The following is a 25,924-nucleotide window of genomic DNA, read 5'->3' as shown; positions in this document are numbered from 1 at the left end:
CGTAACCGCTCCCACGGTGCACCGGGTGGCAAGCAGTTCTGGGAAACCAGGTTTGAGCCATTCTGCACTCTCTTAGGGGCCAGCAGAGGAGAAGAGGTTATGAATTGGGTTCTGGAGGAGCTAACACACAGGTCTGACCTCCAGCCGTTTCCTACATTGTCAAATGCCTCTTCTGTGTCGATTTCTTTAGCAGGCACCCAAACACAGAGTAAAGGAAAAGAAAAAATTGAAAAAAAAAAACTTAATTTGAAAAGTTACCGCGTTTAGTATGCGTGGAGCACTAATTCCTTCCGTAAACATTTGGCAAGGCTCTGACTACACACCAAACGCTGGGCGGAAATCCCTGGAGACAAGGATGAATGAAGGCGGTTCCACATCCGAGAGCGTTTACAGTACCGCTGTGGAAGCAGGCCTGTAAATAAACAGTTACAGCACAATGTGGGAAAGCTCCTGTAAAAGAAACGCTAAACAGGGAGTGATCATCTGGCCTGAGGACCCAGAAATGGTCCCGAGAAAAATCAGCAGAAGCCAAGGGCTGGTGCTGAGGGCACCTTGGTATCCAGAGAAGCCGCCGAGCGGCTTTTAAGCGACCGCTCTGGTGAGGGCGTGGCCGCGCTCCCCCAAGAATGTCGTTTTCAGCTTTGCAGAAGATGTGCAAGACGTGGGGGCCGGAGTCTCCTTCCGGTTCCGCTGCTGATTCTCCGGGCGAGATCAAGTTTGAAAAGTGAACTCGGGGAGCCTCTTGATGGGGCGCGGCCACCTTAGAACCGGTCCCATCCTGGAAGGACACGCCTGCTCCGTGCGCGGGGCCTTAACGGCGGAGCAGACGCGGTGCTGGAGCTTGCAGCCATCTGTTAGCACTTGGTACCTTTTTTTTTTTTTTTTTGGCAGAACAAGCCGGGCGGAACTCACTACGCAAACTTGTACCTGGAAATCACGAGATGCGATGGCAGACAGGCGCGGTGGCCTTGGAGCCTCTCCAAGCTGCGCGGCATAGCCTGCGTTTCCCGCGCCGAGTTTCCTGGGACAGCATCGCCTTCCCGATGACAGGAGGCACCAAAACAAACCGTTACCAGGAGGAAAAGACTTCCAGTCCGGAAATATTAAAATAACTTCGCATCCGCCAGATCTGGAGAGAGAGATTGCACGCGGTCATCGGCGCTCTAATTTAGTTCGATTTTTTTTGTTTTACTATAAAGCCTTCACCTCTCCTTTTTTGGTCACTTAAGCTCTCCTTGCCGGTGGTTTAAAAATGTCTTTTACTCCATGACATTAGAGGAAAGGCGCTGTTGGACTCATACTGGAGTTATAAATGACTCGCGCACAACTGTTTTTTATTTCCATTTTGTTTCACTGACTGAGAATGTAAATTGAACTTCAGTGCCATTGTGCTTTGTTCTGCCTCCCTTTGTGGAAATGTGTTCTGAATTAAAGCCCACAAATAAACCGGAGCGGTCCCAAATATTGCCCTGCAGCTTTCGACTAGCCTGCGAGCCAAGAAAAGATAGAGAATGTGGTTTTATGAGCCCCAGATGGCGGGGTGGGTGTCATGATGTCTTTATGCGGAGAGGTCACGGGTTCAGGGTCCATCTGGAGCCGTCTCAGCGCCACTTTGTATCCGGAGGCGTCAAGATGGGATCTTGGGACGGGGGCCTCCTCCACCTCACCACGCGACCTTGACCAGGGCCCAGTTCACTCATCGGCACCTTTGATGCAGAACAAAACACCATCCTGAGTGACGTCCCCCTAGTCTCTTGTCTCCACCGACTTTAGCTTTGCCATGACCCCACACTAGCTTCTTCCCTGTTCCTTACTGGGAAACTCACAGCAGCCTCTCACCCACTCACTGCTGAAGCAAGCAGGAAGCCTTAGAGGGGTATTTTCCGGGCATCTCTCTGCTTGAAGAGTCCTGGGAGAGAGAGCAGTGAAAAGAAAGTTTGTGAGAGCGTTTTCTGTCTCTCTCCAGAGCAGACATAAAGCTAAAAGCTGGAGTGACGACATTTTGTTCTGCTTTTGAATAGTACGGGTACGACAGAAGTCATCATTGATTTGTGGTTCTGTTATGAATTCAGGAAACTTTTTAAAAAATAAATTTTTGGAGGGGGGTTGGTAATTAGGTTTATTTATTTATTTGTTTTAATGGAGGGACTGGGGATCGAACCCAGGACCTCGTGCCTGCTAAGCATGTGCTCCACCCCTGAGCTATACTCACCCCATAATGGCTTCTTTTTTTCAATTTTTAAAAAATTCTTATTTTGTGGGGAGGGGGGAGGTAATTAAGTTTATTTATTTTTATTTATTTATTTTTTAGTGGAGGTACTGGGGCTTGAACCCAGGATCTCACGCATGCTAAGCACGCACTCTACCACTGAACTATACCCTCCCCTTCATATACCATTTTCTTTCATTTTTAATTAGAAAAATTGTTAACTGGGGTAAAAGACACATAACGTAAAATTATCACTGTTCTTTTTTAAGCATGGAGTTCTGTGGCATGAAGTTTATCCACACTGTCATGTGAACCACCATCCCCACCTCCCTCCCTCCTCAGAACCCTTTCCATCTTGCAAAACTGAAACTGTCTCCATCAAACGCTAACTCCGCAGCCACCCCTCCCCCCAGGCCCCTCCTTGCAACCTTAATTCATGCACTTTTGCTAAACTTTTAGGTATAAGCTGTAGAGAAGTCATTCTCCTCTTTCTTCTCTAGCATTCTGAGCTTGACCCCTCTTCATTCCAGTCAGCACAAGGGAAGAGGGGGCTCCCTGGGTGGGCGTCTGGGGGAAGCTGGTGGTGCCTGGATCGTCCACAGTGGGCACTCCAGATATGGTTATTGAGCTCTTATGCCTTCTCAGGGGCTGTGGTGGCTCAGATCTGCCTGTGACTGGGGGGGTGCTGGGGGAGGATATTCGGAAAAAGCCCTTAGGAAGTAGACGGAGAACCCTCTCCAATCAGCTGCAACACTCATGAAACTGATCATTTGATCACTGACTGTCATTTGGTTCAGAATTCAGAAGAAAAGAGGGGCGTTATTTGCTGCCGCCTTCAGACCTCAACACGAGCTTGAGAACATTGTGTATGCCTTACATTTTACATGATGAATACGTTTTAGTCTATATGTTGGCATATCCTTGAAGGTTCTTCAGTTCAACTTTCTACTTCAATTATATGCCAGTCTTGGTGAGCAGAGGCCAGTTCTCTTGTTTATAACTGGCACCTTCCTGGGTCGCACAAGACTAAACAGACCTCCACCAGGATTCCCCTGGGACGGCTCCCGTCACCCGCGAGAGAAGCCGCTTGACCGCTGATCACACAGCCATGCCGGCCGCGGGAGGGCGCCACCCGTGGGCCTCGGGATTTGGTGCTCAAGTGGGAGGAAACCATTCCGTCACCATGGCTCCTTTCAATTCATCTTTTTAATTCTTACGCAATTTTAGACTTGCAGGAAAGTCGGCCAGTAGGGCTGAGAGTTCCTGTGTACCCTCGTCCAGATTCCCCTAAGGGTAACATCTTCCAGGCCATGATGATCAAACCCAGGAAATGAGCGTTGCCCGGACGCTAGCTAGACGAACTACCGACCTCATGCGAGTCTCACCCGTTTTCCCGCCGTGTCCCTTCTCTGTTCCAGGATCCCGCCTTGCACCTCGTGGTCACCGCCCCTCGGTCTCCGTTCTGGGACAGTTCCTCAGTCTTCTTTGTCTTTGATGGCCTCGACACACTTTTGCAGAGCCCTGATCAGTTACTTCTAGAGAATGTCTCTCTTTTTTTTTTAATTGAAGTATAGTCAGTTTACCATGTTGTGTAGTCTCTGGTGTACAGCACAATGTCTCAGCCATCCATATACATTCATGTGCTCCTTTTCATACTCTTTTTCATTGTAGGTTATTACAGGATATTGATGAGAGTTCCCTGTGCTGTGCAGGAGAAACGTGTCATTTATCTGTTTTATATACAGTAGTCAGCATCTGCAAATTCCAAACTCCCGATTTTTCCCGCTGGTAAGTTTGCTTTCTGTGTCTGTGAGTCTGTTTCTGTTCTGTAAATAAGTGCCTTTTAAATTGTTTTAGATAGAACGTCTCTTGGGAGCTTGTCGGGTGCTTTTTCACGATGAGCTCGAGGTGACACATTTTCAGCTGGAACCCCTGTGCCTTCCTCAGGGCAAGGCGCCCTCTCCGGGGCCACCACGTGGGTCTGTCTGATCCTCGGTGACGTTACCCTCAGTCCTCGGGGTGAGACTGCCTGTCGGGGGCCTCACCGTGCAGGGTCATCATTAGAGGGGGGAGATTTTGAGACAGTGCAAACACCCTGTTTCTCCTCAGACTTCCCCACGCTCATCCTCACACCCATTGCCTGCAGTAGTTATCACGCTGGTATCTGCCTCATGCTGGTTTTCCGTCTCGCTCCTTCCTGACACCGACTGGGATTCACCTGTAAGGAAGAGCTGTTGCTGCTTTCCCACTTGTTCCCTTATTCAAGTTTTATTTGTACCAGCACAGACTTCCAGATATTTACTTATTCCAAGGGTTAGACTCCATTACACACTCCGCTGCTCCGTCCGTAACCCCCAAGTCCTGATTCGGGCGCACTGTCTCCCTCCTGGCGCGTGTTAACTGATGCCGAACCAGAGGCAGCCTCTGTCTTGTGTTTGTCACCATTCCAATGTGTGTTCCATGCCAAAGGCACTGGACTTTTTTTTTCTAATATCTTAATACAATATCCTGCTAATTAATCTTGACTTAATGATTGAATTTTTAGTCATAAAAAAGTTCATGGTTTATGGGATTTTTTGCCTGGTTTTCAAGAGAATCAAGAAAGTGCTTGACTGAGTGCAGTGGCACATGAAATGCTGATCATGACCACTGTCATTGCTCTAATCACTCAGGAGCCGCGTTGTTATAAATGGGACAACTCATAAAGATGCCGGCAGAAACTCATTCAGAAAAAAACTCCTAATTTATCCAATGGGGAGAATACCTACTCCATGAAATTAAAAAAAAATTTATCATTAAGTGTTAAGTGGACCATCTTCAATCATTCTTCTGTAAAAATTGCTCCTCTACCCTCTGAATTAACCCCCCATCACTAATTAAGTGCCTCTAAGCATGAATCATAATTGGTCGATGACCTTGTGTGGCAGGATTAAGGGTGATTTTTGACCTTGATGCTTTCCTGAACATTTCTAGTCTTTATACAATGAACATATATTTTTTCTATTATAATAAAATGTTATTTAAAATATTTAAAAATGTAACCCTTAAACCCTGCTCGAAAGGAAGTTGAAATCTCACTTTGTTGAAGAGACAGGATGCTTTTTTGCCCTTTCAGCTCCTCATTTTGAAAACGCACAGCTGCTTCCCGCTTGGGCACACACACTCGTTTGTTTACACGTCAGACTGGTGTTAGGGAGATTATTTTGTTAGCTTGTAAAATACACACAATTTTATTCATCGTTCTCCGTTTGAAAATAGTACCACCAGGAAAATGTGATGTGTTAAAATTTCCCCAATACAGTAAAGAATTTTAATTTACTTCTCTTTTGGCTTTGAGGAACTGGGTTGCTTAAACAAACTCCCTCAAGACCTGAGAGCGCCGAGGGCCAAGTGCTGGATTAAATTCAACAAGTCGAGTTTCCTCACCTCCGTGGAACTGCAGAGGAGTACTAGCGGTGCATTAAAACCGCATTTGCTCACCAAGCCCTTTTAAAACCTTGAATGGAGTTTCAACCTAAATGGGTTTAATCCAGAGAGAGCTTTCTACAGAAATAAACCTTGAAGGCATTGTTATTCCAGAAAACATGTGGAATCTAGCCGCCCAGCCTGAATTCCAGTTGAGATGGAATAAACGAAGTGGAGGTAAACAGTGTCCCTGGTGGTTTAGGGAAAGCCCGCTGGAGGGGCTGGGGAGGCCCTGACACTGAGGCAGCGCCCTCCCACCCCGCCCCCAACCAGGGGCCCAAACCCCAGGGCCTCACAACTTCTCATCGTCATTTAGCGCAGCTCATTCCATCCCCAGAGCACTTATGTGCACAGAATACTGGCTTAAGAAAGCTAGTGATCCTGTCCTGGGAGAAGCCTGGTGGGACAGGGAAGCGTGGGGCACACCCCTCTCCGAAGGGATCAGAACATGCCACCCCCAAAACACCCCTCTGGCTTACTGATCATTCTGAGCATCTGAGAAACAGCAGGTGCAGGAAGGGGCTCCCTGAGCGCCTCCTTCCCACCTAAAAGCAGGTCATCAATTTCCGGTGATCAAGTGCCTCTTCATGCGAGGGAGAGAACATTTTAATCAGCTGAGAGGTGGGGAGGATCCCCACCTACAAACCTGCCTAGAACAACCCTTCTCCTCCGCTAGGTTCCCCCGTGTGCTTATCCTCCTTCAGTTCTGTCTCTAGACGCACAAACACCTTTTCCTTTGTCTTATTTCCACATGCTGCTCTCACTCAAAATGCTATAAAGACTCTCAGGTCCAACCACTTTCGGGGTTTCATTTCATTTCTGTGAGACCCTTTCAAATGGATATGAAATAAAGCTCTTCTTAGTTTTTTTTTTTTGGTTAAATTTTCAGGGTCCTGGGAACCGAACATGAGAGAGTGTAAGGAAAGGGTTGTTTGTTGTGTTTTGTTTTGTTTTCATGTCTCCTACATCATCCACTGACTTCCCTTTATCCATCTTGAATAAAGCTCACTCAGGGAGTCCTCGCGGCTCGGCTCTCTTCACTGTAAAAGCAACAGAAAAGAACTTCCATCTGTCACGTCTCGGAGGGAGCTGAAGACTCAGACTGGTGGTTTGCTTGGTGAAACAGCCTTGTCTGGAACGATAAGCCCCTTGGAGAACCTGCTGGAAGCTATGGACTCTCCTCCTAGAACCCAGTTGTGTATAATGAGGGTGGGCAGGCCCTCCTTACAGCATCCAGAGGCTTTTCTTGCTAACTCGCAGGAGCCGGTCAGGGGACGATGCGTGGGGCGCTGCGGGCTTGAGAGGAGGCGGTAGCTGACACCTCGGGCCTGGGTCCACGGCTCCTCCTCGCGCCCTGGGGAGGGTCCCACGGGAGGGTCCCACCCCGTCATCTTTTAGAAACTTGAGATGTGCTTGCACTCACTGAGGTGGGGGTGGTTATCAGTTTACAAAGATCTCCTGTAAACCAGGCCAATCCTAGTCTAAATAACATTTTTTTTTATAATGAATTGTTGCAAGCGCTCCTCCTAGTTGATGAAACAGCAGAAATTGCAACTTCATCTTGCTTTGCTCGTTCCCAGGATGTCCTGGGCAAGGATCCTAAACTCTCAGTCTCTCAGTTTTCTCACGTGTAAAATCGGGGTAGTAACGGCATTGATCAAATCACATTGCTGTGTCGGCTGAAATCAACGCACAGCCTAGAAGTTGAGAGTCATGTTTATCTGGTGGGAGGACTGGAGCCGGGATGACAGCCCCTCAGGTGGCTCTGAGGGACGGCTCCGGAGAGGTGGGGGAGGAGCCAGGACGTATAGGAGCTTTACAACAAAGACCAGGTAGTTGGAATGTTAAAAGATGACTTGTTAACTAAAGAAAACCAGGCGTCTCAAGTTCAAGAATTTAGCGCTTTTCTATGTATGGGAGGAAGCAAACATTCGCGCTCACTGAATTCATTCCTTTGACAAGCACCTAGCCGTCTAGGGCCAGTGTCCTGTCCTTTCTTGTTCTGAGTCCCCCAGAGGGCACCACTGTGAGTGGCTGCAGGCTGGTCTTCACTGGGGGGTGGCGGTAGCAGCCGCTGATGACTTGATGGCTTCAGCATCCTTTGTTTACTGACATGGTCTGCAATATTTTTTGTTCACAGTAGCAAGGAGCTGTAGGGGAGGAAACGCTTTTCCTCGATCCTTTTCGTTTCCGTAGCTACATTTGCAAATCCAAGTGGCAAAAGATCCATTAACAGGAGAAAAAGCACACAAATCTTAGCTGATGTTAACTTTTATGTGCACGTGGAGGCCCTTACAGAGCACAAGCAAAGACCCCTACGGGTGGTTAGACCTGGGGGCTTACACGTCATTGTAACAAAGGGTGAAAAATTGCGGAGATGCAGCTAGAGGAAGGAAAGGGGCTTAGGCTTCCAGAGGCAGGAGATCCTGGGAAGGTAAGTACACAGGGGGAAGGAATGGAAAATGTGGGTTATTCAGGACAGCTCGCTTCTGCAGACTCGTCTCGGTGCCGCTGGTCTCCAGGAGTGAAGGTAGTCCTTTCCTTCCTGGTATGGAAGAGGGGAACGCTTTCACGAAGGGAAATTTATGCCGTTTTTAGGTAGAAAGGGGGAAGACAGAGAGCTTTTCCTCCGTCTTCTGCTTCTCAACTGCCTTCAGCTCAAAATAATCCTTATGCCAAAGTGGCGCATTTTGGGGTGTCTTGTTCTGACTCCCCACCCCAGAACATAACACCTGTCTAAAAAAAGCATGAGTGCATTGATTGCTCCCTCAACGAGAGGTCTAGAAGGAAGCAGTTCCAAGGCGGGACTGGCACCTTCCCATGCTCACCAAAGGCCCAGTCTCCTTCAGCTCTGCTCCTCCATGTGGGGGGTGTTAGCAATGGTGCTCCTCATTGGGCTAAGATGGCTGCACCAGCTCCAAACATCACAGCCTGAGCAGCAGGGCAACTAGCAACAAGATGAAACCATCCCCAGCAGGTATCTCCCTGCATGTCCTTGGTCAGGGCTATGCCACACCACAGCCCGTCCAGTAACCGGCCCAGGGGCCCTAACGACCATGGCTGGCTTGGACGTGGTTCTCCCCCCAGGAGGGGCCACACTGAAACCTCTGTTCTGGGGACATCTGCAGTGCCTGTCACAATAGAAGACCTGTGTGTTCCCCTCTGAAGATTCAAGATGATCAATTCTCTGGTATCTTGGGTAGACACAGGTAACCCTAAATCCCACATTTTTTTTCTTTAAAAATTTTTTTCATTAAAAAAATTTTTTTTTGTCATTTTTTCCCCCCTTCTAAGTCCCATATTCTTTAATTCAGCTTTGGCTAAAGCAGAAGCATTTAATTAAAAAAACCCTAAGAGAATGGAAATCAGTTAACATTCAACATGTTTTTTCCTTTCTTCCTTTCCATGCCTTCAGTTAATTAGATACTGTTCCTCCTGTAATGATTCTTTAACTTTCTTACATTTTCTCTCCTATTTTCCACTTCTGCATCCCTCTGACCCTGACATCTCCTCATTTATAAGCCTTCCCTTCCCTTCCACCCACTTACTGAGCTTGTAAAAAACATTAATTCAGGCTCTTTTTGGTCTCTGAGGATTATTCTCAATTCAATGAATACAGAATTTTCTATTTCTGATGATGCCCAGTGACAAGAATAAATAATTGTGTAATTATTAATTGTGTGATAAGTAATTATGTGTAAATAATTCTTTACCTGACTGTCTGTCTGTCCATCCGTGCTGGTCCCTCCCGCGACGGTAATCCTCGTCGACCTGCCCGTGTGCAAGCGTCAGGGGCTGAGAAGCTGGCTGGCTGAGTGTGCGAGGGACTCGGGCTGGTGGCCCCACAGGAGTGTGCTTGGTAGGGAGCCAGTTCTCTCACTCCACGTGGCAGCACCTGGAGGTTTTTTCCACACGGAAGGGCCCTCGGTCGGGATGGCCCTGGGCAGCGAGAGCCTGCCTGCCGGAGTTCTAGACTGTACTGGACGGACATACCATCCAGTTACTCCTTCCAGGAAGGGCTTGTTACCCCCAGCAGGCAACTCCTTCAAGGGTCTCCCGCCGTTACAGGGCGCCCCTGACCTCAGTGCAGCGGCCCATCCAGTGCCTGATGGAGATGAACACCTGCTGTCTGTGCCTGGCCTCGAACTTGAGCAGCAGGTCCTATCTGCACACCATACACCATGCAGAGAGCGGAGGGGAAGGTACAGCCTGGCAGGGAGCTCCTGGGTCCTCCGAAGTCCCAAGTTTAACTCTCCGCTGAAGGTGACCAGTGTCCCTTTGGGGCCTCGGCCACTGCTGAGTTCTCTTTTGCAAAACCTGTAATGGAAGTTGTAGCAGACACTGCCAGTGCCCCTCTGCCGCCAGTGCCTGTGGCCGCAGCAGCTCGTGCAGGGTGGGCAAGGGGGCGCTGGGCATCCAGCCCTCAGCCAGGGGGCCGGGAGTGGGGCCGCTAACTGCCTCTGACTCGCCAAGCAGTCAACTGGGCGGTCCCAGCAGGACTGAGCCCCTGCTGCCCACAGGGGGACCCTCTCACTGACGTCCATCCCTGGGGCGACGTCAGTGCCTCCTCCTCCCCTGCAGGTGCTTCCCGGGATCATCTCCCAGATTTACTGCTGTCACTTTAACCCTGACTTCAGGGTCTGCGTCTGAGGGACCCCAAGCTCAGCCACAGCCAGTCAATGGACATTCAGCTGACACCACGCTAGACACCCCGCAGGACCGTCTAACTCAGAGCTGAGCTCGCTGCCGGGTGTGGGCATCAGTGCTGACTGGCTGCCACCGGAATCGGGGCTCCGCCCGAAGTGGGCCGGGTGCGCTATCACCTCTCCCCCGCAGAATCCTCGCACAGCATCGGCACGCAGCGGGTCTCACCCCGTTTCACAGCACGGGAAACTGAGGCTCGAAACATTGCCTGGGAACTAGGAGGCCCTTACGGAAATTCTGTCCTCCTGACTCCGAAGTCCTCTGTTCTTGACACGGAGGAGTCTGCTCTGCCTGTCCAGAAACAGCTGAAAGGTGATTTGCAAACAGCCCAGTAATATTAATCATGTTCCCAAGACTCTAAACACGTCTTCTCTAACACATTAATTTCTCTCACTTCGGGATTTATAGGAGTCATTTCTGATACACAAAAGGGAAAACCCAACACCATCACTTAAAGGGGAAAAGAAAAATCCTAAACGTCAAAGTAGAAGGTGGTGAGTGAGACCACAAGGTGTGTTCAGCGGAACAAAGTCAAGTCACGTTGGGTTAGAAGTCAGGGGAGAGTCAAGCGCCCTTTGGGAAATTATTGTTTTCCCAAGATTTTATCTTCCAGGGCTACTGGAAGCCCATTTTGGATTGCTGAGTGGTAGACAGAAAAGAACAGCAAAAGGAGGTTCTTCGGAGGCGTCCAGAGCAGGTCTGGGAGATGCTCTGGCTACAGGACCAGAGGCAAGTTACCCGCCCCCGTTCCTTTTCTCATCTTCAAGTAGATTCTGTGAGGGTTTCAGTGAGCGGCAGTTTCTTGGCAAGCTCTGAGACATAACACTGCAGATACTAATCGTCTACATCCTTGGATGCTTTTAAGCTAAGTCTTGGGGAGAAAAGTGAAATCCATCTGTGTCACCCTAACGTGTGTGTACGAATGAAGATCCACATTCCGTGTTTTTTTTCTTTTAATTTTCTTTAAATTGAAGTACAGTCAGTATTTTTTTTAATAGACTTTTTTTTTTAAATTTTTTTTGGGGAAGGTAATTAGGTTTATTTACTTTAGAGGAAGTACTGGGGATTGAACCCAGGACCTCACGCATGCTAAGCATGTGCTCTACCATTTGAGCTACTCCCCCCCACTGAAGATTCGCATTCTGGATCTTTTGGGGGATAGAATCACTTCCCCAAATATTTGTTATAAAGCCCTTTCAAATTTGAAAGCGGATCAAAATAACCCGTTCGTCTTTGAAACATAAATGCACGTGGACTTTGGTGTCTATGAAATTATGTGAGAAATGTGTGGCTGTTTCTGAAACAACATAAAAGAGGACATACAGAGAGCTGGTTTCTTTTCTTCTTCTTCTTTCTCTTTTAACCAAAGTCTGATCCTGAAAAATAAACTTTCAGATGTTAACATTCCTGAAATCAGAAAACTGTACATATTGGCTGCTGAAAACTGGGTTTAAACTCAGTTTTACACCTCCTCGTTTGACTGCTGCAGAGTGGAGTGAGAAGGACATCTGGTTTTGAACCCCTGATCGCAGGAGACGGAACTGGAGAGGGGCCTGGGAGGCAAAGCAGCAGGCAGCCGCCCACGGACCTCCCAGAACACGCTCGAATGTTCTCGGGCAGGTTATTTCGGAGTGATTTTCCATTCATTTAATAAATATTCACTGAAGAACCTATTTAGTGTCACTTATGCTTCTGAGGGAAGCAGTCAAATATAAATAAGACACTGCAGGTTTCATTCATCTTTGGCATGAAAGCCATCGTTACTAATGAAACATAAAAAGGTGACCTTTTCTAAAAGCTTATAAAAACAGGGCACTGAAACAACAAAGTCGAGAATTAATATAAGAGTTTATTTCTAAGTCTTCAGAACTCGTCTAATTTCCCGTATCATCTCGGGACACAAGGGCTGTCTGCAGTAGCCGTTTTTATGGGGGGGAGGGGGGTGCCAGTACCCCACAACCTAATTTAAAATAATCAAGTCCAGATGTTGTTGTCAAAAAAGAGGTTTGCACCGTTCACCGCTGTGACCTGGATCATATTTCAAAAGTGTCAAATCAAAGCTGTCCCACCAAAGCCTGATTTCTTAATGAGTTCCTTATGTATTTCATCTCTTGAATACAAAAAGTGGGGTCTCTGTTGGGGAGGAAAATTCAGATTTACCAAAATGAAACCTGCGGGTGTGACCCTTTGCGAAACACACCCCTCGCAGCTGACCCCCCCCACCACGGTAGAGTTATTTCACTGCTTCATTAAGACGCTTTCATTTAAAAAGCCACATCTGAGGGGCGTTATAATATCCAGAGAAAAGGGACTGGGAGCTGAAGGAAATCTCATTGAAATCTCAGCGTTAACATTAACATCTTTAAAAAGTACTGACATGCTGCCAGGTTAACCCGATGCTATGAAGGGCAAAATTTTAAAAGCTTTATCATTGCTGTGTCTTAAATGCTGGCCTTTTTCTTGAAGAAAGATTCTAGCTAAGGGGGTGTTTTTGGGTCCTGACTTACTATGCTAAGTACGTCTGGATACTGAATAGCAAGTTTTCTTCTTTTGGGCAAGGAGAAAAGAAGAGTGATCCTCAAGGTGATCAGACAGATGAATACATACATGCAGACAGACGGACAGAGGGCCAGAAGGACAGAGGCAGACAGTGGCAGCATCAGCTTTTGGAAACTAGCGACCTCCTATCTTCAGGCGACCGGTTCACTGTCATCTTTTCCCAGGACGACGAAGACTCAGCGTCCTGAGAAGTCAGGGAAATAGGGCTCCGTCTTGCAAATGCTTTCAGGCCACCGAAATTAAGAATGAAAACTCCACTGATTCATTCATTCAAGCGATAACCATGAGCGTGTCCACTCTGCACCAAGGCCTGGCAGTGCCTCCTGCGGCCATGGAGTCAAGTGGTCATTCCTGTTCCCATTCTCAAAAGGGTAAAAGGATCTAAAGGAAACAGGGTTTCTACACTTCACTCAGAGGGGTGAAACCCTGACACCACAGGTGGTGATAAATGACGGAGGTGTCAGGTAATATCTAGAGCAACCACCAGTACAATTATACAAAATGGTACATGAGAAATGTCACAGATCAGGAAGACGGGAGGGGGAGGGGGAGCTCAGTGGCAGAGCACGTGCCTACCACGCACAAGGCCCTGGGTTCAATCCCCAGTACCTCCATTAAAAGTAAGTAAGTAAAAACCTAATTACCCCCTCCCAAATTAAATAAAAAATTAAATGTTAAGTTAAAAAGTTTTAAAAAGAGAAAAAATTTTAAAAAAATTAAAAAGAAGACTGCAATGCTAAAAAATGTTCAAGTAACTCATGAGAAAGAAAAAACAAAAAACAAAAAACAAAACAAAAAAACCAGAAGGAAAAAAAAACCCTAGAGGAATGAGAACCAAAGGGACAAAACAGAAAATAAATGCTGCAAAGCAGAACTTCAGCTCTAATGTGTTGATGATTAATTTAAATATAAATGGTTTAAGTAAACCAATTAAAAGAGAGAGATCAATTATTCCTCAGTCAAGTTGGAAAAAATTGAAAATAAAAAAGACATAGAGTGAATAATACACATGAGTCAGCTACATAGAGAACAGGAAAATGAATTCAAAAATAACATAAATGAGTAAGAAATAAAGGATGGAAAAAGATGTATCATATAAATAGGAATTAAGAAAAAAGTAAGAGAGACTATAACTACATCAAATAAACTTCAAAGCAAGGAAAGTTATTAGGAACAGAAGTGGGCACCACATAATGATAAAGGATCAATCAATCCACTAGGATGTGGCAACCCCGAGTGTGTGTGCAGCACACAGCATCAAAACACAGGAAACAAAAACAGAGGTGAAGAGAGAAACAGGCACATTCGCAGCCGTAGTTGGGTGTTTCAACACCCAGCTCGGAGTACTGGACAGAATGAGCAGAGATAAAATCAGCAAGGATGCAGAGGAGTGAACAGCACCATCAGCTACTGGATCTCACTGACGTTCACAGAGCCCTCCCCGCAGCCATAGCAGAACACACACCCCATTCAGGTGCTCGTGGAAGATCTGCCATGACGCCCACGTCCTAGGTCACACAGAAAACCTTAGCCAATTTGCAAGAACTGAAACAACACTGCGTATGTTTTCCTGGCCATGAAGTCAAGTTAGGAATCAGTAAGTGAAAGGCAACAGAAGAAGAGCCAAATACTTGGAAATTAAACAGCACACTTCTAGGGAACAGTTCCTTAGAGCTGAGAGGCTGTTCCCGGGCTCTAGTTCTCAGTAACGCCCTGAATAAAAAGGCATTTCTCAAAACAACACACTTCCAAATAATTCATGAGTCAAACAAGACGTCTCAAAGGAAATTAAAAAATAAAAATAAAAAAAATTGCATTGTGGTGCAGACACAACTGTGCCAATTTTAAAACACAGAAAAAGCTGATTCTAATATTCTTCTGGAAGGGGGAAAAACGTGTAAGAATGGCTGAAAATACTTTGAACAAGAGAAAGGAGACTTGTCCTGCCAGATGCGGAAACGTACTAGGAACCAACAGCCATTGTAAAGTTCTGATATTAACCAAGACAGCTCACCAAGCGGCTACGGAACCCTGGGAAGAGTCTGGAAGGGAAAGGATGGGCCTCTTACCATCCTGGAGGGGGGGCACCTTTTTTTTTTTTGCGAGGCAACATTTCCAGGCCGTAATGGGAGAGACTGGCAGATCTGCTGGCATAAAACTTTGAACCCATCGTAGACAGAAAGATAAACTCCAGAATGGAAAGAAAACAATACTTGTGGTATCGATGCCTGATACAAACATTTGCTGGTATCTTCTCCAAAGAAAGACTTTGCAAACTCTTGGGTCCGCATCACAGACATGTCTGCAGAGGCACGTGAAGTTAACACATTCCAGGACGTTCATGTCAGTATTGTTTGTCCTAGGAAAACAGTGAGAACCTTAAATGTCAACAGGAAGAAAACTTGGTCAAAAAATTGCACCACCTCCAAAGTACAGAATATTCTTGCACAAAGTGAAAGGAATGAGGCGCTGATATGGTAAAATGCTTATGGTGAGTCAGAACAAGAGTCACGCCATTTTCCTGTTTTTATAAGCCTATTTGAACATGGATATATAGATAAAGAGGACTCATTCCTGGAAGAATTTTAAAACTGTGGAGAAGAGTTAGCCCAGGGGAAGGGAGAGGAATTGGGTGGAAATAGGATTTTCAAGTTGTATTCTTCTTGCTTCCGTATTGTTCAGACGTTTAGTTTGAACATATAATCACGTGCATAATTTTGAAAGTGTAAACAAACAAAAAATGTAAACAATGGGGAAGCAAGGCTTCTGGTCCCCAGGGACGACGAATAAGGACTTTGCGAGCCCATCTAAGCTGGGGAGTCAGACGAGCCAGGAGGCCACCCAGATACTAAGGGGACAGGAAACAGATGTCGGGGAACGGTGGGCCGTGCACTCACAAGTCTCCTTGGTGCTCAGCTATAAGCAGAGACTTTGGGTCGACTGCACAGGGCAAAGGAGGGTTTTCTCTTCACTTGAACAAAAGAAATCAAGAATGTGGACGAGACAGATGCGACAGCCGTAACGTGATCTATCACCCACGGCAGGTCTGGGGTCACGGAAGCGGCAGCTCGGCCCTGTTCTAACTGCCCAGCTCAGCAGCAGGCAGGATGTGCGGAGAGGCAGCTGAGATCATCCCAGAGGCAGCCTGCGGGGAGGCCTGGCCTCCAGACCTCAGCTGTTCGGAGCTTGTGAGCTGAGAAAAGGCTGAGTGCAAACGCAAGTCTTGCTTCCCTGGAAGGACCCGGAAACCCCACACCACACCACCCTTCCCCACCACCTCTTTCCCCTTCAGTGGCCTCAGGGCCTAAAGAAACGCACTCTGAATTTGAACAGAGGTCCCTCTTTTCAGCTCCCACCCCCAGGATGGGTGGGGCGGTCAGTTCCTCAGTTTTCTATCAGCCCCTGTGTGGGAGACGGAGGGGTAGGCTTGGAGTTGATTGCCAGGAGATACGGATTCTCAACAGAGCATCCAGGAAGCTGGTTCTAAGACATGGGTGTGAATTAAGGGGCCAGAAATACTCCTTTTCCTGGAAGTCTTCAGTACTCGGGTAGCTTCCGTAAAGCAGCTGCAGGAACAATCATGGAGCTGAATGTCACATAAGCCACAAGCCCTCCCGGAGTGACTTCCTACTGGATCACGAAAGAGGTAAGAAGTCTGCGCTCCTGTGTGGAGTGCTTTTTGCCAACTCGTCTCAGTCACATTGTTATCATCATCAGTAATAACTTGTATTTTGTACTTACTATACATCAGGTGCAGTTTCACGTATCTGCATGCATCTCACCTAATTCTCACAACGGCTCTGTGGGCTTGGGCACAGTTATTCCCATTCTGCAGATGGAGAAACTGAGGCACAGTCAGTTTAAGCCACCGTCCAGGCAGGTGGAGATGCTGGTCCTTGCTAGGTGCCCTAACTCTGTGGCTTCCTCTAGGCTGTGCGTGGATCCCTCAGTGGCCTCCTCAGATGTCACAGGGTCTGTGGAATAAACGAGGTGGGGAGGACAAAGGGGCCCCATGGTGATGTGCAGCAGAGAGAATGCCTCAAGGAAAGTTCTCGGAAGCCACTGAGCAAGGGAGGGATGGCATGGGGTTCTGGGGGACAGAGACACCCTGCAAATAAGTAGCAATAAATAGTTGGGGGTGGGGAGGGAAATAGCTCAGGGGTAGAGCGCATGCTTAGCACGCAGGAGGTCCTGGGTTCTATCCCCAGTACCTCCAGTGGGAAAAAAAATTAAGAAAACAGATTGTAAGATAAAATTTTTTAAAAAGTCAGGGGTATGGAACCCAATATCTGAAGCTTTCTTGCTTGCGCACTTTCATCAATACAGCGTGAGAGAGAGAAGGGCCTTGACACGCTTCGCCTGGGAAAGGTGTGCACGGATAGTTCTTTCTCAGTGATGGAAATCTGTCTGGAGCCAAGGAGAACTTTCCAGCTTGGCCTGGGAAACACTAGGAGAGCAGGAGTATTCAAGATACTTCAAATATAGTCCTTGAGCCCAAACTTTCGTTTCACAGGTAAGAACTTGTTCAGTGAGGGGTGGGGTCTTGTCCAGGGACGCACAGCTATTGGGTAGATGAGCCAGGACCAGTCCCGGGTGTTTCCGGATTTGCCTGGAGCTGCCTCCTGCTCTCAGTTGTGGCATCCTGTCCTCTGGTGCTGAGACCGCCACCTCGTCCGCATCATAGGCTTGCAAACGTTCATCACGGACAACACAGGTTAAGAAATCCTCTGCTGTAATGACTGAAAGAAAGCTAGTTCATCACTAGCTGTGTTCATTAGCCAAGATTCATACTGGATTCAATGGTTTTCAGTATGTTGAGTTGTGCAACCATCACCCCAATCCCGTTTCAAACATCTCCATCACCCAGAAAGGTGCCCTGTGCTGGCCTCCTTCCGTCCATCCCATTCTTGTCCCCAGCTGCAGGCAACCACTAACCTATTTCCTTTCTAGATTTGCTTTTACTGGACATTGACTATATATGGAATCACATAATACATGGTCATTTTCATCTGGTTTCTTCATTTACCAAAATTTTTTCTTTTTGAGATTCGTCTATATTGTAACATGTGTCAGTAGTTCCTTTTTATTGCTGAATTGTATTCCATTGTATGAATCTGCCACATTTTGTTTACTCATTCATCCCCTGGCAGACATTTGGAATGATTTGTTTTTGGCTATCACGAATAATACTATGAATACTTCTGTTCAAATTTTTTGCATGAACGTATGTTTTTATTTCTTGGGAGTGGACTGCTGGCTCATATGGCAAATTCGTATTAACTTGTTAAGAAATTGCCAAATTGTTTCCTGAAGTAGTTGTACCATTTTACCTTCCCACCAGCAATGTATGAGGTTTCCAGTTTTTCCAGATCTCGCCAATTATTTGGTATTAGCTGTTTGATTACAGTCATTCTAGTGGGTGTGTAGTGGTATCTCTTTGTAGTTTTAATTTGCATTTCTCTGATGATTAATGATGATGAAATGTTTCCATGAGTTTAGACATCTGAGTATCTCAGCAAAATGTTGTCTTGCACCATTTTTAAATTATGTTTTTTGATTTTTATTTTTGAGTTGTGTTCTTTATATATACAAGTACACATCTTTTATTATGTATGATTGGCAAATATCTTCTCACAGTCTGTGGCTTTTCATTTCTTTCATGGTGTCTTTTGATGAGCAAACATTTTAATGATGCTTAACTTATTAATTTCTTCTTTTATGGTTTATGCTTTTGGTATATATACGTATGTTTGCCTACCCAAAGATTTGAAATACTTTCCCCTACCAGTTTTGGCTTTATATTTGGGCCCATGGCCCACCTGTCCTAACCTGCCTCAAAGCCCCACTTGTCCTGAGCTGGAACCTCCTGCAGACAACAGAAAGGGAGCAGTCGTGTGGCTTCCTGCCTCCCGGGGAGCCACTGCTGAGTGGAAACAGGCTCCAAATGGTTTCCACGCTGCTCACCGGGCCACTGCCTCCCTAAACACTGCATCACTGACAGAGCATTTCGGAACCCTTCTAGAACAGAAACTTGTCACCTGCTTCAGATCTGAGATGGTTGTTGGTTCTCAACATTTTGCTTGTTTTATACAAATTCATTGGTTTCTAGTAGATATTTTTTATGGTGTATATTACTGGATTGGGTTAGAACTATAGAGTGACTACAAAGTCTTTACTTTTGGTTCATGTGGATGATGTGTTTCAAGGAGTGATGTTAAATGATATGTGTTGCTCCACCATCTTTTCCAGGAACTTCCAGTCATTTTTTAAAAGTAGCAATAAACATCTAGATACTGCAATTTTGACTCAGAAAGAATTATAAAAGTATCTGAAAAGTTACAATCCTTATCTGCTTATAAAAATAATAGGTCTAGTATTTTTACAGTCGTAAGTGGCCATGGCCATGGCTCAAATCAGTGGGAACCAAGGAATTCAGATACTATACAAAGAAGAAAGGCACCAAGGAATTAAATTAGTATTTTCCGAACAACACCTCCCTCCAACACAGTACTACCCTAGGTCTGTGGAATTTAAAATCAAGACTCTTCTGTCGAACACACTGCATGTGTAAACAGACTGATTATCAGGAATGTAGGTTTATTTCATTAAAAAACAAAACAGATTCATCCCCCAAAGAGCACTGGATTCTTTAAAGCAGCAGCAATCACAAGGCACATACGTACAAAATACCTCAAGCAAAATAGAAACTAAACATTAAAAAATATATGTTATTTAAAAAGATGTTGAAGACCATTTGTTAATATGAACATAGATTATAAAAATGACCTTTTCTTTTTCTTTACAATTTTATTTCTTTACCTTTAATAACAGAAGGAATACCAGTGTAACATTTGTCTGCTGTCTCATGGCACATGTCACACACATTTATACCACCTAACCTGGTTTGCTACTGAAAAAACAGCTAAAGCACAGCTTAAAATTTTTATTTTTAGTGCTTTCACATCTTTTGTAGATATCTGGAATTTCATAAGGTGAACAGAAATAAAGATCTTGTTTTTCCTCAGCTTAGAAAAAGCCTGTAGTTGTGTGTCCCTAAGCAAACCCACTACACAAAAAAACAGTACGTTCAAGATATTGTGAACTATCGAGGACACGGTTTCTGTTTTGGGATCGTTACAATAACCCTCTTCCAAAACCAGAAGTCAACACATAATAAATGTAAAGGTCATTATATTAAAATAAAGTAGTATTTGATTTACATTATTGCTCACTTAGGAAGTAAACCAACCGTCCTCCGGTCAGGGTGCTAGGACTCACTGCGACAAACGGTGTAACATCAGTATTTAGTGCGTATAAAAATTCCAGGAGTCAAATATATTATAATGAAAGTCTATAATCATCACACAAAAAGTGTTCCTTTATATATTAGCCACCGCTGAGCTTCACGAGACGAGGACTGAACGAGGTGTGGCTGAATTAGACCTTGAAACAAAAGAACACACTTTGTTTCATACACGCTGAAGCGCCTGTAAGCCTTCGCGTCGTGGACAGGCTTCTGTGAAATATTATGGAGTGCTTACACCGTCTGTGCTACCAGAAGGGGAAGAAGATTAACTGATGCTCCGCTTCTTAAACAATGACAACAAAAGCACGAATATAAAACGCTAGTGCTAGTAAACCATTTAAACAGTACTGAATGCACAGTTTAAACCTCAGCGGTATGCTGTCATCAGTTTTCCTCTTAAAAAAAAAATCAGTTCTTGGGCTTTTAGATGGGTTTCTTTGAAAAAGTAACCAGCACCCCTCTCGGGGTCCTACCACGAGCTGGCACCCACGCCGTCCAGCGACACCCCGTGCAGCGCCCGCAGGCCCCCTTCTGGCTCGCTCCGCAGGGACGCCGGGGCCGGTCTGCGCGGCGGGTGGCGGGCGGCCGCCGGGCCCCGGCGCGGACTACAGCAGCACGCTCTGGGCCACCGCACTGATGGTGGCCGCGGCGTTCTCCAGCTCCTCTTCCGTCTGTTCCACCGTGACAACCACCCTAATGCTGAGAGGGGATAAGGGACACACACAAAAGTACTGTCAAATGAGAGTCTGTATCAAGGGCCAGTTCACTACGTGCTGTTGTGAATCGAGCTCCGCTGTTACGCGGCCCCCTGTCCCCGCCGCTCTCTCACCGCTACGGGACGGCCCAGCACTTGCGGCGGGGACCTGCTGTCCCGCGAGCCCACAGCACGTGCCACCTGGCCACTGCCCGAGCCTGCCGTTCCCCGCCTGGACTGCTAGCGAGCTCGTCCAAGTCACCTGCAGCAGGGCTCTGCTCAGGGACGGCAGGGAACCCTGTCCTTTAAATGATCCACCGCTGCAAGCGGTGCCAGGCCCAACGCAGGGGTTCAGCGTTTCTCAAGTTAACGAGGGCACGGCCGTTCATCACTGGAATTCAGTAAGTCACACGGAAGTTCTACACTACTGTGATGCAAGGCAGAAACTTTCAAGTTTTTTTTGGAAACTGAAGACAAGAAACACCAGCTTGACAGGGCAATGCTGCCTCTGCCCCTCTCACTCCCCTCTGCAAACATCCACACTGTCCACTGGACACACAGTCACTGAGTCACTCCTGGGCGTGGAGTCCCAAGGGCACAAAACGAGGGCGGCCCCTGTCCCTGTGAAACACAGGACACAACTTCGGGTGGATGCAATCAGAACTGAGAGAGCAGGATCTTTAGGGCACTTCCGAGCTGTTGCCAGAGTGCTCTTCCAGGCCCCAGCCTGGCGGTCCACGCCTGCATGGCACTGACTCCGACTCCGTGTGCTCCCCTGGGTCTTCCCTGGCCTCCGTCTCCCTGGTGCTCGCACCTGTGCTCCGGGCCCCCCAGATGCACCCAGAGGTCTCCACATCACTGCAGACCCTGTTGGAGGGCCCGACTGCCCACCCAGCTTGGCCTGTTGGACCCACTCGATTTTCCATGCTCAGCTCAAGCATCACCTGCTGCCGGAAGCCTGAGTCCCTCCCAGGCCAGAACTAACCACACCCTCCTCCTCTGTGACCTCCTGGCCCTGTGTCGCGACCCTGAACACTCATGCTCTGGGTATCTACCTCCTTCGACTACACCGTAAGTGCTTTGGGGCCGAATCAAAGTTCTGTTGAGTAAACACCAATTTTATGATCTATTTATCCATCTGTCTGTCTGTCTATTTTTGTTGGGGGGGGAGGTAATTAGGTTTATTCATTTTTAGACAAGGGACCGGGGACTGAACCCCAGACCTCGTGCATGCTGAGCATGTGCTCTACCACCTGAGCTACCCCGAACACCAATGTTGAATCATGCGTCGAGGCACCGTCTCACGGCTGGGGGCTGAACCTCCCTACATTTCCCCCACCATCACTTTGCTTTTCCTCGGGTGTTTAACAAGCCTTTGCCAGATGAAGACTGCACAGCGCCTGGGCCGGGACACCGTGCCCCCCCGCAGGACGCGGGACCGCCCGCGTGGAGCGGATGGCTGGCACGGCCCTGCAGCGTGGCGCAGCTGTGGGGCCTGGCCTGGGGGAGCCCGGGCTGTCCCGGCTCGTCGCGGGGAACCTCAGCTCTTCCTTAAGTTCACCGGCGGGGTGCGCAGTCCTGAGGGGCTTTTCAGTTCAAACTGGAAAACGCCCAGTTTAAGCACAGAAACAGGTTTCTCTACCTTTTAAAGATACACATTCTTCCTTCCCCTGTGATAGTCTTCCAACAAAATTTCAAAACGTAATATATTTCATACAGACTTGAAAGCAGAAAACAGCAACTCAGGTCACATTTTAACCAACCTCGGAGGCGGGAGGTGCTTCTCTTCTTTCTCCAAGTAGCGCGCCTGAGTTAGCGCGACGCCTCTGTCCATGCACTGGAAAAAGAAAAGGAATGTGCTCACACCCTGCGCGGCAGACGCCGGCAGTTACAACGGGAAGGGACGCTGAGGTGCTACCCTCAGTGGTAGCTTTAACTCACTTGTCCAGTCGTAACTGCCGGAAGGCAGAACAAAATGCCACAAGATCATCTCGAGCAGCACTGTTCTCTAGAACTTTCTGCGTGGCGGAGGCGTTCACTCGGCGCTGTCCAGCACTGCAGCCGGGACCCGAGAGGCCCTCGGGCCCCCTGAGATATGGCTGGTGCACCACGATGCTGGCCTTTCAGTCTGACTTACAGTCATGGGTAACGAGTGGTTACCCTCTTAGGCAAGGCAGACTCAGGACAAGGGCAAGCAGCACCAGCCAAGCCTGCAGGCTGACCCAGAGCCGGGCGTCTAACGCCGGAGGAATCGTTTCGGAGAGAAACTGCTCCGTCAGGCATCTGCAGGGCATCTGACTCCCGGGGGCTGCACCCGGGCCTGCTGCTACCAGGCACAGAAGAGTCTGGTGGCACTTTTGCTCAGCTTTCCCATATATGAGCCACCTGTCAACGTTTTTAAAAAGTTAAAAACATTCACTGTCAAAACAGAGAAGGCATCAAGTTAGACCAAGGGGATGGTTTACGCAAGTTTCTTTGGGGTGTGAAATGGTCTGGAATTAGACTGTAGACTCCTTGAGAGGCTTACTAAAACCACTCAGGTGGAGACTCTAAAAGAGTGAACTTCATGGTATGTGAATGGTACTAAGAACCCCAAAAACTCCCCAAACCCAGCGTAGAGCAGCGCAGGCATTTGCCTGAAGAGGGGCCACTCTGGAAGCCGCATGGCAGGAAAAGGTGGGAACCACCACCAGGCAACGGCTTTTGCTGACCATAGACTCTGGAAGTGTCCCTGGAAATGCTAATTCCTTCTGAAAACGTCTGGACGGGCTGTTTCTAGTCTTGGCAGCCAGGAACAGAAACCACAGCTCAGTTGTGAAGACGGTTGTTTCATAGAGCAACTCAGCAAACACTTGGCAAAACCTCTCAGTCTCACAAAGCTTAAACTAAACAAGAGCAACGGGGCCATGATTCTTTTTTTCTCCTTCGAATACCGAAAAGAAAGAGCGAAGAGGAACAGGACAGAAAGCCTCGAAGGCGGAAGCCGTGACGATGCAAGGAACCCGTGAGGCCCCTGTTCTCCCTTCCTATTCGGGGAGTGTCCTGTTCCCGCCCCGAGGGGTCCCCCTCATCCGACCCCCAAGACGGCTTCCCGAAGGCAGCCGGTCCCGAGCGCGACCCAGAGACGTCTCTTTGGGACCGTGGGCCACCCACAGACTCTCCCACTCTCCCCTTTCGTCCTGAGGCCAATCCCCGAAGCGCAGGCTCCAGCCCCTTCCTCGCACGGCCCCTGCTCGGTCCCCCCCGGAGCAGAGCGGCAGGAAGGGCGCGCTGCTGCCCCCCGCGGAGAGGAGAGCCGGCGCCCCGGCGCCCAGAGACACGAGGGGCGTGCAGACCGGAGGGCGCGCGGGGGGGGGGGGGCTCGGGGAGGCCGAGGGCATCACCACGGACACCGAGGGGGGCACGCTCTGCCGCGGTTGGCACCGGCCACGCCACCCGGCAGCTCAGTTCAGGAAACAAACGCAGCCGCCACACGAACGCGTGTCACGCGCCTTTCGCTAGGCCTGCCCGTTGGGCCTGTATTTAACTTATGAATCTGCCTTGGTGTCACGCTGTGTGAGAGCCCTAATGACAAGCACGCTATGCTTCGTCTTGTATCTGTTCACACTGAAGCGGAATCACAGAAACATCGAGGCAGTGGAAGAGGTCTGTGGGGCGCCTTGCCCTTTAAGAATCTGTCTCTTTTCGTGTCCGCAGAGCTGTACCTGAGGGGACACCTGTGACACTAAGCAAGGCCAGAGTCACTCGGGCCTGATCACTCGGGACCCGACACGTTTCCTCAATTAGGAATCTCAGATTCTGGGTTGGCTTTATTTTTTTATTTTTTATTGTAAGACAGCTGGCTCCAGAAGGCCACAGCTGTGAGCGGCTCTCTGTGAACAGACCGCTGCAGGTGACGTGGCTCGCACACCGCAGGACACGGGACGGTGCAGCGAGCCGTGAAGGCAGAGGCTGGCTTCGCACCCCCGTCTCCACGCGGAGGGGCCAAGTGCCTGACCTCACTGTGCCGCAGCCGGGCGAAGGCGGCAGGATCACTGTCACCCTGACCCCTGGCGGCACGCACTCGGGGCAGGAGCCTCCGGAAGGAATCATCAGGACAAGGAAGCAGAATGAAGCCTGTGTTCATTCTCACATACAAACGGCGTGTATGTCAGATTCAAGCGAGAGGCGGGCACGCGCGCCCCGTGCTGCAGGGCCACCTGACAGCCCCTCACAAGGGGGAGAGTGAGGGCAGAGGACCTGGGGGAGCGCAGCAGGAAAGGGCAAGTGACCTTCCCCAGTGACGCGTTTCTTAGTTAATAACTAAGGTACAGTTAGTAGTAAAGTGACTTTCAGAAGGTAAAGACATTTAAATCAGCCTCCCAAGTCAGGCATGGTAACGAAGTGGCTTTTCTTTCTTCTTTTCTGGTGGCAAGAGTATTGTGACCTGTTCCGAGCTAGGCTGAGGGTTCAGCCCCAGGCAGCCAGCTGTCCAGTGCTGCGTGTGACCGCCGCACACAACGCCGTCCCGCCTGCACGTATAGAAGCCTGGCTCTCTACGTGGTGAGCAAGGGGGTTTTCTGGAAGACTGATGATTCAGAGTGGAAGCGGGCTGTGGCACAGAACATAGCTTCAGTGTGAGCTGACAACTGACCCAATGGGATAATCTGCAGCCGGTCAGCAGAGGTGTGCCCGGGGCAGGGACACATGCCGGGGAGGCTGGGCGTTAGAACAACTCCATGTCACCAGAGGGGCGACCAGCAACCTCCGTTATACCCCATCTCCTGGGGCAAAGAGACGGTTCTTAAAACTGACACTAAAAACCGCCTGGGTTCAGGGCAGAAGGATCTGAGGCAATTCACAGGAGTGACTGGATACTTACTTGGTTGACAATTTCCTGAAGTAGCTTAACATCTTCTTCTCGAGACCCAGTGCTCTCTTCCAGCTGGAGGTGAAATGCTGGCGAGATGGACTCCCCCACCACCTTTAATCCAGGGATGCTGGAACA

At 48.3% G+C, this 25,924-nt stretch overlaps 1 protein-coding gene across 1 annotated transcript in view; it reads right to left on the bottom strand.

The window, feature by feature from the left end:
• Positions 1-19,517: 19,517 nt before the first annotated feature.
• SPTLC1 (serine palmitoyltransferase long chain base subunit 1) overlaps positions 19,518-25,924 on the bottom strand; it is a 46,628-nt gene continuing 40,221 nt past the window's right edge. The window contains exons 13-15 of the mRNA XM_006203270.4: positions 25,799-25,916; positions 22,701-22,774; positions 19,518-20,942 (exon numbers count right to left, since the gene is read on the bottom strand). Of these exons, the coding sequence (XP_006203332.1) occupies positions 20,849-20,942; positions 22,701-22,774; positions 25,799-25,916 (286 nt within the window). The 3' untranslated portion in view covers positions 19,518-20,848. The remainder of the gene's footprint in view (positions 20,943-22,700; positions 22,775-25,798; positions 25,917-25,924) is intronic.

This window comes from Vicugna pacos, chromosome 31, assembly GCF_048564905.1.
Source record: "Vicugna pacos chromosome 31, VicPac4, whole genome shotgun sequence".
NCBI lineage: Eukaryota > Metazoa > Chordata > Mammalia > Artiodactyla > Camelidae > Vicugna > Vicugna pacos.
Note: the sequence above shows the minus strand (reverse complement) of the source record. Positions and strands in the feature narration are given on the sequence as shown.